The sequence below is a fragment of the Pristiophorus japonicus genome, chromosome 12 (genome assembly GCF_044704955.1).
Source record: "Pristiophorus japonicus isolate sPriJap1 chromosome 12, sPriJap1.hap1, whole genome shotgun sequence".
NCBI classification, from domain to species: Eukaryota; Metazoa; Chordata; class Chondrichthyes; family Pristiophoridae; genus Pristiophorus; species Pristiophorus japonicus.
This window is the reverse complement of record NC_091988.1, coordinates 178,390,351-178,403,306: the sequence shown is the minus strand read 5'-3', so window position 1 is coordinate 178,403,306 and position 12,956 is coordinate 178,390,351. Positions and strand designations below refer to the sequence as shown.

The window sequence follows — 12,956 nt, the reverse complement described above, 5'->3', positions numbered from 1 at the left end:
ACAGGAAGGCGTGAAGTTGCAATACTTACCCACCCATTAAACACATCAGACAAAGTTAGGGATTGTCCATTCCAGTGTAAGTCCACTTTTAACAACCTGATAATTCTTAATTACTGCCAAACAACCTCTCTGGCACTGAAAATTAACTTTTAAAAGTATGGAGTCTCATTCCTTCAGATTTTAATTATTGTTGGAGATTTTTTTAAATGAAAAAATTCACAATGTTATCTCTCTCTTAATCCCATCTTTCTATCCCTCTCTTTATTTTGCTTTCTGTACATGACTTGGTATTGCATTAAATATTCTAACTTACACTTCCTGGTTTAGAATCTGTGTGCCTCAGTCAGGATTATTCAATCTAATTGGTTAAGGAGATACACAGTTGCTTGCCCTGTTCACACAGGTCCCAGATCACCTGTTGAGGGCACTGTGCTGTTTTGACTCTCCAATTAACACAAGTCGCAGTCCAAAAGATCAGAAAAATTCTGTGGGGAAGTTTAAGTGTAATGAACGGCTGTCGCCATTTGTTCGACACTGCCCACAAAATCTGGGTCACTATCTTGTCATTATAACATTGCTGTTTGTGGGACCTTGCTGTGAGCAAATTGGCTGCTGAATTTCTTACATTATAACAGTGACTGAATTTCAAAAGTACTTAATTGACAGTAAAGCGCATTGGAATGTCCTGAAGTCGTGAAAGGCGGTATATAAATGAAAATCTTTCTTTTTTTCTTAATTTCTTTACAAAATTAGTGTGCACAGTCCTATAGAAAAAGACAACCCATCATCTCCCATCAAAGAGAGAAAGTAAACAACAGGGTGTATAAAAAATATTTTTTCAAACAAAAGCTCCGGCCGCCACTATCTGACCCAGAAATCCATTCCAAGTGTTGCTCACTCTCTATGTGAAGAATACCCTGACATCAGCTCTAAAAGTTGGCCTTTGCCAATTTGAACTTTACTCCATTGTCGTCCTGTCACGTTTAATTTGAGGTTATGTTTCATGTATAATTTTTCTATAACATTTACTATCTTATATATCTCTATGAAGATTCCTCTCTGTTATCACTTTTCAACTTTGAAAAACTACGTTTCTCCAATCATAGAAATGCTCAAGACCAAATAAAAGATAATAAATTCGCTTACCTTGCGCAGTGTTTTTTGGTGATATTTTGCTGTTTTTGGTGAAAAACGGCGAACCGGGAAATTCGAAGTCTTGCAGCGGCGGTTTTTAGGTACCACTGGGGAGAAGACTGCCGGCGTGTAAGACTCAATATAGCGCTTTTGCTAAAAATTTGGCTCACAGCGCACCCGTAATTAGGAAGAAAAAAACTGCCCGGGAAAAATCTGCGTTGCAGCCCTTGGAACAGCGGTAGGTATGACGATCTGCTAAAATAAGTTAAAGATTTAAATTTTTTCATTCTGTTGCAGCGATTCGATAGTTAAGTGTCTTGTGAATGTCTTGTGATTTTTTATTTTTTGTTTTTTGCAATTTCCTTTTATGGTGCTTTCCCCCCTCCCTAGGCCCAACTCGCAGTGGTATCGGCCTCCGAGAAAAGTTGCAGAAAATTCGTGGTTTGTACCATGAATCCTCGTGCAACGCCGATTTTTACTGCTCGAATTTTCGGCATCGTATCGGTAGCGGCGTCATTACGGTATTTTTGGCGAAAAAATACCACAATCACCAAAAGTCAAATTTCTAGCCTGCAGTTTTTCCTATAGGTTTATGGCAACTGAATAAGTCAAATTCCATTTCATTGCATAAGATTTAGGAATGTTATGTGTGTGTTGCAGATTGCACTCTATGGCCAGAATTTTGCCAGCGTTCAAAGGACAGGATGGGTGGTGGGTCAACTATTAAATTTTAAATGATTGACAGCGGGTCAGGACTCCTCTGTCAACCAGCCGCCACGCTACTTTCCCAGATGTCAGGTCTGTCAATGCTGAATAGACTTGACACGCAGCGGCGGGAGAGGTAGTTTAGGTCAATATGACCTTTTTAAGAACCTATTAAAAAGAACTTTGAGCTGAACACACCATTTTACCAGGTTGTTCATGAGGTTTACGCTGCTTAGGGATCAGCGTAAAATCATTTCTACACAAAGGGCTGGAGCCAGCAGTGAGGCCGGAACCCGCCACCGACCCCGGCCACACCGGACCCACAGAGGTAGTCAAATGGTTAGTATTTTTCTGTAAAAATCACAAATCAGTTATCTGACTAATAACTTCTGATGCTCAGGATCAAACTCATGGATCCGTCCTAGAGAATGTTTGAGGCTTGAACATCTCCCGGCAACCAAAACAAGACAAGTATTCGATGTGCAGTCTGCCCAGACCACAATCTAGTTTCAGTATAGCATCCTCCGACTCGCACTCAACTGGTATGGTGATATAGGTCTGGAAATTAGTCTCTGTGGTGTTATGAAAATGCTACACTCATCCGTATCAAATTCCTTTGCTCACTGTGCACCCACATTGGTAATTAGTCATTGCAATAACCGTAACCATCTGCTTTATCTCTTTTGTTAGAGTCTTTTTTCTGAGCCTTAGAAATAAATGAGGCCAAATTGTACTTTAGGTGTACAGCGGGCGGTAGCGGGTGAAGTCTGTCCTCTGCCTGCCTGTTGTTACCACTGCAAGGCCTGAGACATTTTGAGCCCCGGGCCTCAGTTATGTGCAACCAGTGCACAGTGAGCTACAGGTACAAAACCATCCCTCCGAGGCAGCTCACCAGTTGGGGAGGGCAGCAAATCAGCCAGCTTCTGAGCTCCTTTTTTCTGCATCTCCTACATTTTTCCCATATTCCCAGTTTACTGTTTAGTCTGTGAATTTTCTCCATGCATTGTAATGTCACAACACAATGCCATGTTCCTGATGGGACTGACATGATGTTTGAGTAATTCATAAATAAATGCATGAAATGGATTGAAACAAAACTAGTTCAAATTTAAAAACTGATTTCTGTAATTATAGCCCAAGACACTTTAGAAAATTGATTATGTTGTTTCCTTATCTATAGAGTACTTCCTACATTGTTATTTTATGGAATGAAATGGAAAAATAGTATAATATTTTGCATCTATTTCAATCTCCTTTGTAATACTGGAAAGTGCTATAATGTGATCAAGTCTCAATGTACACGTGTAGATAAGCAACAAACCAGTGGAATTTATCAGCTGTAGAATTTATGTTGCAGACAACTGTAATTTTATTCCTTGCTACAGACAATGCAAAAAGCTGCTTTTGAGAAATCCCTTGACTTCTGTCCTTATTAGTGATACATTAGCCAGCAGAAACTTTTAATTTCAGTTGGCAATTTATAATTATGTGGATTGACAAGACAATGCCGTGTTCATAATATGTGGGAAACATGTTGCGGGCATGAAGCTGGCTTGTCAGATCTAAGGTAGTGAAATGTCACCAATCAAGTTGCGTTTCCTGAAAACAATCTCTCATCTTTGTGGAAAAATTGCCCCAGATGCCAGTATGAAATTTTTAATACTTGCTTATTGAATGCCTTATTTTAGATACCACTGCTCATTATTGTACATTAGCCCTGATGCTATTTCATTTTCTTTGTTGTAATGTCACGCCTAGTTCAGTTTAGTAGTATATAATATTAATTGACAGCACATTTCACCATGAACATTGGCAGGTTATTGTATTGTCTGTGCTATTTTTTTGTCAGCCTGGTAGCTAACTTATAAGAAAACCTTTCACTATGATTAAGACTATCAAAACCAAGCTGCTGAAAAATCTATGTAAGTAGTTTCCATTTGCCTGTTATGGAGCACGCACTCTCTTCCTTTACTGGCACACATATACCTTCTTCCAATGGCTTAGATTTGATAGTGAGTGGCGAAGGAATGGCTTTCGCCATTCATCTCGCATGTAGTTGCCTTTAGATTTTAGCGGGCTTGTCAGCAGAGATTTCTACTCTTCCGGTGTCGGTTTGAATTCGCCACCCTCAATATTGAGGGAGTGCAGCGAAGATTCACCAGACTGATTCCGGGATGGCGGGACTGACATATCAAGAAAGACTGGATCAACTGGGCTTGTATTCACTGGAGTTCAGAAGAATGAGAGGGGATCGCATAGAAACGTTTAAAATTCTGACGGGGTTAGATAGGTTAGATGCAGGAAGAATGTTCTCAATGTTGGGGAAGTCCAGAACCAGGGGTCACTGTCTAAGGATAAGGGGTAAGCCATTTAGGACTGAGATGAGGAGAAACTTCTTCACCCAGAGAGTGGTGACCCTGTGGAATTCTCTACCACAGAAAGTTGTTGAGGCCAAGTCACTAAATATATTCAAAAAGGAGTTAGATGTAGTACTTACTACTAGGGGGATCAAGGGGTAAGGTGAGAAAGCAGGAATGGGGTACTGAAGTTGCATGTTCAGCCATGAACTCATTGAATGGCAGTGCAGGCTCGAAGGGCCAAATGGCCTACTCCTGCACCTATTTTCTATGTTTCTATGTTTCTACAGGGGATCTGTGGCGCCTGTGAGCAGGAAAAGCAAAAGGGAAGCTGTTCAGCCAATCACATTGAAGAATCCTCACAGATGGCAAAGCAGGAAGTAATAACCATGAACTATAACTTGCATTTACATCATTGTACAGGAAGCAAAATAAAGATTGGGCCATATACATAGGATTATGGGAAAGACATAAAAGAGCAAAACACAAAAATGACAATTTTATTTATTTATTTTTAAAATCTACAACTTTTATTTGACTTCTGAGGGAATGGGATTCACATTTGTAAATTAAATTTTTCAGGGCCAGAGAGATTGTCCAGCAGTAATTATGACTTACTATGCCATTAAAAACTCAGTTACTCCTGATTGAACAAGGCTTATGTTTTTCATCGGTCTTTAGTGCGATAATAGTGGGTAATTAGCCTAAGTTCACACCTTAACAGTGATCAATGTACAGATTCCATCAGCAAAGACTGCAACAGTGCAACCTGTGGGGGAGCAGAGTATCACTAACAGCAACTTCTGGATTTCCATGTTTAACTGCACATGTGCGAACGCCAGAAGTTGCTGTAATAATGGCGAGTGCTGACAGCCTTGCTGTTATTAGTACAACAAAATACGGACCCTTGTGTTTTTCACAATTAAAAAAACTGGAAAGCATTTCACAAATTAAGAGTGGTTTGTGTGGCACAATGGTTTTGGTATAAACGTGCAATTGTTGTACGTGATGCTTAAGATTACTTTCATTTTCAAGAGAAAATCACCAGCAGGTTTTAAAACAGTGAAAATATAATTAAACTCTTCTGATTTAATTTCCTGCTTCCTACTGTTTTACTGACATCTGCTGGGATTTGTAAAATAAAATGTGTAATGTTTGTTGCATAGATAATTTATCAATCATAGTCTTTTGGGAATTCATGAGTTTCAGGCAAACACTGCAGCTTATAAAAATACATGATCTTCTAACCAATTATTTTACATTTGACTGAGACCATACATCAAACAGACAACATAAAATTAAAACAGTTATGTCTACAACAATGGGCTATTAAAAATCCTTACTTAAACTCTTGGAATATTAAACCTAATTATATTGTCTAAATTTAAAGTTTATATGGTGGTGGAATGCTGATAGATTTAAAAATATTGGCCTGGATTTTGCTGCCCACAAGGATCTCATGATCTCTGTGGCATCAATTTCCCAACATTAATTTGATTCTGGCGACTTCTAGGAGATCTCCAGTGTTCAGCAACAGTGATGTCATCAAGCTGACTAAGCAGCCAATCACATTGAAGAATTCTTACAAACAGCAAACCAGGAAGTAAAATGCACTGATTTTCCTTCACTTTTTAATCATTTTACAGAGAGCAAAATAAAGATTGGGACATACACCTGGGATGATGGTAGAAGCTGAAATAGCTTTTAAAAAAAATCTGAAACAACATAGAATTTTCATAATGGAAACATTTGACACTCCAAAATGCAAAATTCATTTTTCAGGGCCAGAATAGTTGTTCAGCAGTAATTATGGCTTAGTACACCTTTGAAAACCCAGTTACACCTCATTCAATAAGGTTTAATTTTTTTCAGGGTTTTTAAAAGCTAAATTCCAACATAAAAGCACAAGTTTCCATCAATCCAGTGATTTCAATTGATTGCCGGCTGTGGGGAGTTCAACAACATGTCCTGTGGAGGAACAGGAAATGACTGACAGCAACTTCTGGATTTATATGTTTAACTACGCATGTATGTACTCCAGAACGTTGACAGTTTCACCGCTATTACAACCGCAAATTCCACATCACTATTCATTGGATGTGGGCGAAGCTACATTAATTGCCCGTCTGTCATCGCACTGAGAAAGTGGTAGGCCTTCTCCTTGGATTGCTGAAGTCCTTGTGGTGATGGTCCTCCCACAATGGTGTTAGGGAATTCTACAAAACTGATGCAGTGACAATGAAGGAACAGCAATACATGTCCAAGTCAGGATGGTGTGTGACTAGGAAGGAGCATGGAGGAAATGGTGTTACCACAATAATGTTTCTCTTGTAATTCTTGTTTGTAGAGGTCACAAGAGAGGTTGTTGAAGTAACTCTGGTGAGTTGATGCAGTGCATCCTGAACACTATAATCACAATGTGACTGGTGGAGATGGTGGATATAGAATTCATTCAGTGGCTGGGCATCAATTAAGTGAACTATTGTAGCCTAGATGAAATCGAGCTTTTTGAGCAGTGTTGCGGCTGCACCAATCCAGGCAAGTGGTGAATATTCCAGCACATTCCTGCCATGAGCCTTGTAGATGGTGGATAGGCTTTGAGCAATCAGGAGATCAGTCACTCATTGGACTCCGACAATCACAACTCACCCCTTTGTGTCAAGTGTAACTCCAGCCACTGGAAAGTCAACCTTTTGACCCCCATTAACCTCAGTTTTTCTAGGGCTCCCTGCTGCCATACGCAATCGAATGTTGCCTTGATGTCAATGCTACTCCTGCTTTTCCTGTGGCATTCAGCTCTTGTTTGGATCAAGGCTGTGACAAGGTCTGGAGCCAAGTGGTTCTGGTGGAACTTGACCTGAGCCTCAGTGATTTGTTGTTGCGGATGGTGTTATTGATGATTCCTTTCATCACTTTACTGATGATTGAGGAGGCTGATGGAGCAGTAATTGGCTGTTAGATTTACCCTGTGCTTTGTGAAAAGGACATGCATGGACAATCTTCCACATTGTGAGCCAGTGTCATAACTGTACTGGAACAATCTGACTAGGGAAACAGCTAGCTCAGGGTCACAGGCCTTCAGCACTACAAGTAAGTCTATAACCTTTGCTGTGTTCAGTGCATTCAACTGCTGCTTAATGTCACGTGGAGTGAACCAAATTAAATGGTATCTATAATACTGGGCACCTCAGGAGGCCAAGTAGGGCCATTCACTCAACACTTTTGGCTGAAGACACTTGCAAACACTTCAGCCTTGTCTCTTGCACTTGTGTGCTGTGCTCCACCATAGTTGAAGATGGGGATGTTCATGGAGCCCTCACCTCCTGTTAGTTGCCTGGTTGTTTGCCACCATTTTCAACTGGATGTGGTAGGGCTACAGAGTTTTGTTCTAATCAATTGATTATGCGACTGCTTAGCTCTGTCTATAGTCTGTACTTTGGTTGCTTCCAATGTGGACAGATATGTCTGCAACGGGTAAATTGGTGAGGGTGAGAACAATTAGGTTGCTTCTTCTGTTGTTTCCCTCACCATGTGATGCTTGCCCTGTTTAGCAGCTATGTGCTGCAGGGATCAAACAGCTCGGTCAGTGCTGGTTACTACTGACCCACTATTGATAGTGGACGTTGAAGTCCTCCACCAAAACTACAGTTTACATCCTTGCTTCCCTGAGAGCTTCCTCCAGCTGATGATCAACATGGAGAAGTACTGATTCATCTGATGAGTTTTAGGGTGGTAGGTGATGATCAACAGGCGTTTTCCTTGATGACCTGAAGCTATTAGACTTCATGGTATCCAGAGTCATGTTAAGGATACTTAGGGTCACTCCTGCCTGACTCTACATTATTGTTCCCCCACTTCTGGTGGTTCTACACTGCTGATGGGACAGGATATACTCAGGGACAATGATGGAGTTCTCTGGGAAGTTGGCTGATAGATATGATTCTAGTAAGTATACGATTACAGTACATATCCTAAAAGTCGACTACGCTAACAGTCATTTACTTAGGTGAATAATTATAGTGTTAAGATTAAATGTTGCAATTTATTTAGAGAATTGTATTAGTTACAAATAATGATAAAATTGTAATGTTGATTGTATTGTTTTCTTTCAGTGTTTCCTTATGTTCGAAAAAGATGATATTAATTGACAATGAGTTCACTTTTTTCCCCTAGATGACCATTCTCGAGTACGACTTCAACTATTAGATGGAGATCCCCACTCAGATTATATAAATGCCAACTACATCGACGTAAGTCATGTTTATTATTTATTGTGCAGAGGAGTACCAATGTATAAATCAAAATAAAGCAGAGCCCCCAAATCCCTTACATTTTCTTATGCAAAACTGTACTATCTTGATGGGGGTGAAGAATCGGGCAATTCAGCCAGTTACCTCAGATCTCCAACCCTTGCTGCCAGAGGTTCCGAATTCCGCAGGAAGTGGGGGCAAGCCCTCTTTCCTTCACATGACGCAGGCACACATTGCTTGCCAGCATTACAAACTGGTATAATGGGGGACCACAAAGGTTTCCTAATAGCAACAGAAAAATGGCAGCATTTAAAAAAAAATAATAATAATCTTAAACTGGACTAGCCTGGCACAGCAGATGTCCAGGGAGCACCATCAGTGGCATAGTTGCCCGCACCCTTATGTTATAACCCTATTCCCAGGATTTGGGATGGGCTCCACACTTAAACAGACTGGTAGGTGGAATACCGCACTTCCAGCAGCACAGTGGCCCACCAGGAATTTTGGGGTTCCAAATTTTTGAAAGTTCTCCGATTATAATTCATGACAGCTGCTGCGTGTCATCTTCTCACATTAGCTGCAATTTATCATTCTAAGCAGGCAGGCTTTTCGGGCGAATTTTGTGATACTGTGCTGCCAATGGAGAGATTGGCCTACCAGTGGTGCATATCAGAAACTTGGCCAATGTTTTTCCAGCCATCTTTTATGTGTCTTATTAGTGTGTAAGGTCCCTGCCAGCAGCACGGACACATAAAATTCGGCATTACCTACTTGGAATTAATGGAAATATTTGTATGTCGCTGCTCATTATTTTACGATAAGTCCTATTGGTGAAGTTCCCCACACAGTTTGGATACTTACCCCATTTTCTTTGAAGTGGTTTGACTGAAGGACAATTCTATTACTGAAATAAAAATAATTAATTATTTTGCATGAGTGTGATTTAGGTTTTGACTGCTTCTCTGTTTTTTGATGGTTTTGATTAAAGGGGTACTCTACACCCGTTTCTATTTGAACAATTATTAAGATGCATAAGTGTTAGTTTGTATTTGAAATTCTGTGTAGCTGCATTACACAGTGGATTTTATGAATTTTCTCTCCCAATGCAAAACTTCACTCAATGGAATGCACATGTGCAATGGTTAGTGAGTCCCTCGCAGTTTTGCATCCATCCCCAAATTCCTTGTATGAACTTCCATTGCATAAAGCTCTGTGCTGGGAATGTAGAATTCATAAAATCTACCCTTGCATCTAAACTGGAACTCGTGGAAAAAAAAATGTTTTTTTCTCTTGCTGTGTTCTTGATTTCCTCTTTGTTTTTCAGGGTTACCATAGGCCACGTCACTACATAGCTACTCAAGGTGAGGGCAAACAAGAACAAATCCTTCTGCACTGCAGCATTAATGTTTTATAAAGCACTTTATTTGTAAATATTCAAAAGAATTGTCTTCCAAGTAAGTTAGAAAATCATTTGAAGTGTTTCTGTTTTAGTGCAACAGAAAACTAAATGGGTAGAATGTTAGAGAGAAGCCGTGTCACTTTACAGATACATTTTCTTGGATAGAATGGCTACTTGGTGGCATTTCATGAGACATTTATGAACAGAACTGAACTTCAGTTGCTGCAGGTACCTAATAGAATTTTGTAAGATGGATTTATAATTGATACACTGAGACAGGCTTGTGTTTCAGTACTAATGAAAAAGGAGCAACACCATGATGAATTGTGACAGTTATCGTTCCATTTCCATATTCAATACTGACTATAAACTTTGGAAATTTTCTTGCAATAAGACAGAACAGTGTTACCTGGACCAAGGTTAGCTTGCGTTAGATGTACTGACCTCCAACCACATGTACAAACTTAATTGCTAGCAGACAAAAGGGAGATCTCTGCAGTACAGTTCCTGTTCATGTGGAAAAGTTATTTGATCAGATAGAGTAAAGAACCTTTTTATGTAATGTTTGGGTTTGACGCCTATGTTTATAAAGTGAATGTTTTCTTCTTTAAGTTGGGCGCTGCTACTGTCGTTACCATTGGATGATTTCCTTTTAAAAGTGAAATATCATTCCCATAGTCCCTTATTTATTTCTAGTGATACGTAAGAGTAGCCAGCAGAAAGCAAGCACCCAGAGCCTATTGGGCAAGAGTATGAACAAATATTTTCCTGCTGTTAAAATCTCCCTTTGCTGGGAAGCGAAACTCCTTCCCTAAACCTCTTCAACTTCCCTTCCAAAGGTCAATTTTAACTTGTTTCACATGGCATTAACAGGATGGTAACTGCCTTAAAATGGGGTCAGTAACCATACCTTCTTGCTAACCTCAACGATAGAGTCAGCGCCATTCTGAGAGGGGCCTACGACTGACCGGTCAAAGTGCCTGCCTGTTTCAGATGGTAGGGCTACTTCAATTCCTGTTTGCTACTTTAGGCTGGAATGGTCAGAGCGTGCCCTGTGCGTGCTCCAATCATTTCCGCAGGTGATAAAGCCAAAGCGGTCCAGGCAACGTGACTGTGAAATTATTTTTGTAGGGCCTAGAGCAGCAGGAGTGTTCCTCTGGTCACCATAAAAATAATCTGGGCTCCCTCTGCCCTGGGACCCTCTTTTCTGCAATCTTGACTCCCCTCCTCCCCGGCACTCATCTTAGTGGCAGCCGAGGCTGCCCAATATAAATGAAACTGGTGCCTCAAAATTGCATCCCATTCCTTCACCAGCCAGAGAGCTCCAGGTCACCCAAAAATCAAAATCGACCACTGTCTTTAAAAGCCTCCTCAAAACAATGTTTTCAACCGTACTTTCAGTCAGTTCTTCTCCAGCTATCACTTGGTCCATTGTGAAGCGCCTTAAGATGATTTAATACAATTACAAATGTTGTAAAGATGAAATTATTTAATGTCTCCATTTGCTGAACTATATTGTTCATAGGAACAGGAGCAGACCATTCAGTCCCTTGAGCCTGCTCTGCCATTCAATGAGATTATGGCTGATCTATGACCTAACTCCGTACTTGGTCCATATTCCTTATAGGAAGATAGGAAATTTTTGAAGATCAGGCAGAATGTAGAGTTAACTGAGAGAGCCAGGAATTGTTTTAAAAGGTTTTTTTTGAATAAGATCATGTGGCATTTAAATGTTCACCAGAAGATCTGATCTATTTTAAAGTGGAAGTAGCTTCTGACAAACACCATCAATTTTTCCCATTACCTAAATAGATCGCGAAATGTAGATTGATGGACCAGTTTTCTTCTATCCCAGTAGAAAATATGTATTAAAACTGATTGATCCTCAACAGCTAAATGATTTATAAACTGTAATACCTCTGAGATTTTCCTGAAGTATTTTAACTGAATTTACAGTCTCCTTTAGACCTTCACTTGGACAAAGGGAAGGGCAAGCAAGACACAAGATAAAGTTGGCTTCTGACTGTCTTGTCCACAGATGTACTTATCTTGTTTTTCTGCTCAACTACAGAGTCTGTGGAGCATCCCAGTGAATCTGCACTGTACCCTCACTAAAGCCTAATATCCTTCCTGGAGCACACTATGGCACTCCGTGCCCTGACTGAGGTCTTATTAAAGTTTTATAAAGACCCATCATTACCTCATGGCTTTTATATTCTGTACCATTTGTGATAAAACATAGATCCCATTAGCTTTTTGTACTTGCTGCAAAAATATTTAAGTCACAGCCTAACTTGGTGACAATTCTTTTATTGGGATATCTCAATTTGCATGAATAACAACACATTTGTGTGTACCTTTAGAATACTCTGGCCTTGTCAGAGCAAGTACTCTGTTCAGTGACAATATTGAAGGATCTTTTGTTGTAGCTTTAGCTACTGGGAGCCAAGAAAGAAAAAGGGAAATGTCACTTAACTCCTTAATTAGTCAAATTACTCAGTAGTTTTCTAAATTATTTCCTAACTGTACCTGCAATGCTATGGCTGAAATTCAATGTCAGTAAGTGTGAGGTGATGCATTTTCATAAAAAATAAACAGCAGTAATTTTACTCTTGAGTTGAAGTAGGCTGGTACTGTGAAAGAGCAGAAGACCTTGGGGTTAGAGGTTCACGGGGGTTTAAAGCCAGTACCCAGGTTGATAAGACTGAAAAACAAAAAGCTAATGGGATCTATGTTTTATCACAAATGGTACAGAACATTAAAGCCATGAGGTAATGATGGGCCTTTATAAAACTTTAATAAGACCTCAGTCAGGGCACGGAGTGCCATATTGTGCTCCAGGAAGGATATTAGACTTTAGTGAGGGTACAGTGCAGATTCACTGGGATGCTGCTTGGTATGAGGAAATAAAATATGAATAACAAATTGGGGCTTTTTTTGTTAGAACAGATTAGATTACAGTGACATGATAAAGGATGAGGCAGGATAGATAAAAACAGAATGTTTTGAATAGTGAGGGATAGATAAAAGTTTAAATGCAAGAGATTAAGAACAGTGGGCCGGAGAAATATCTTTACACAAAAGGGTTGTGAGGCTGTGGAATTCATTTAC

At 39.9% G+C, this 12,956-nt stretch overlaps 1 protein-coding gene across 3 annotated transcripts in view; it reads left to right on the top strand.

The window, feature by feature from the left end:
• ptprt (protein tyrosine phosphatase receptor type T) overlaps window positions 1–12,956 on the top strand; it is a 1,564,838-nt gene that overhangs the window by 1,461,339 nt on the left and 90,543 nt on the right. For all 3 annotated transcript variants that reach the window (XM_070896216.1, XM_070896215.1, XM_070896217.1), the window contains 2 exons: window positions 8,370–8,446; window positions 9,771–9,807. In XM_070896216.1, coding sequence (XP_070752317.1) covers window positions 8,370–8,446; window positions 9,771–9,807 — 114 coding nt within the window. The remainder of the gene's footprint in view (window positions 1–8,369; window positions 8,447–9,770; window positions 9,808–12,956) is intronic.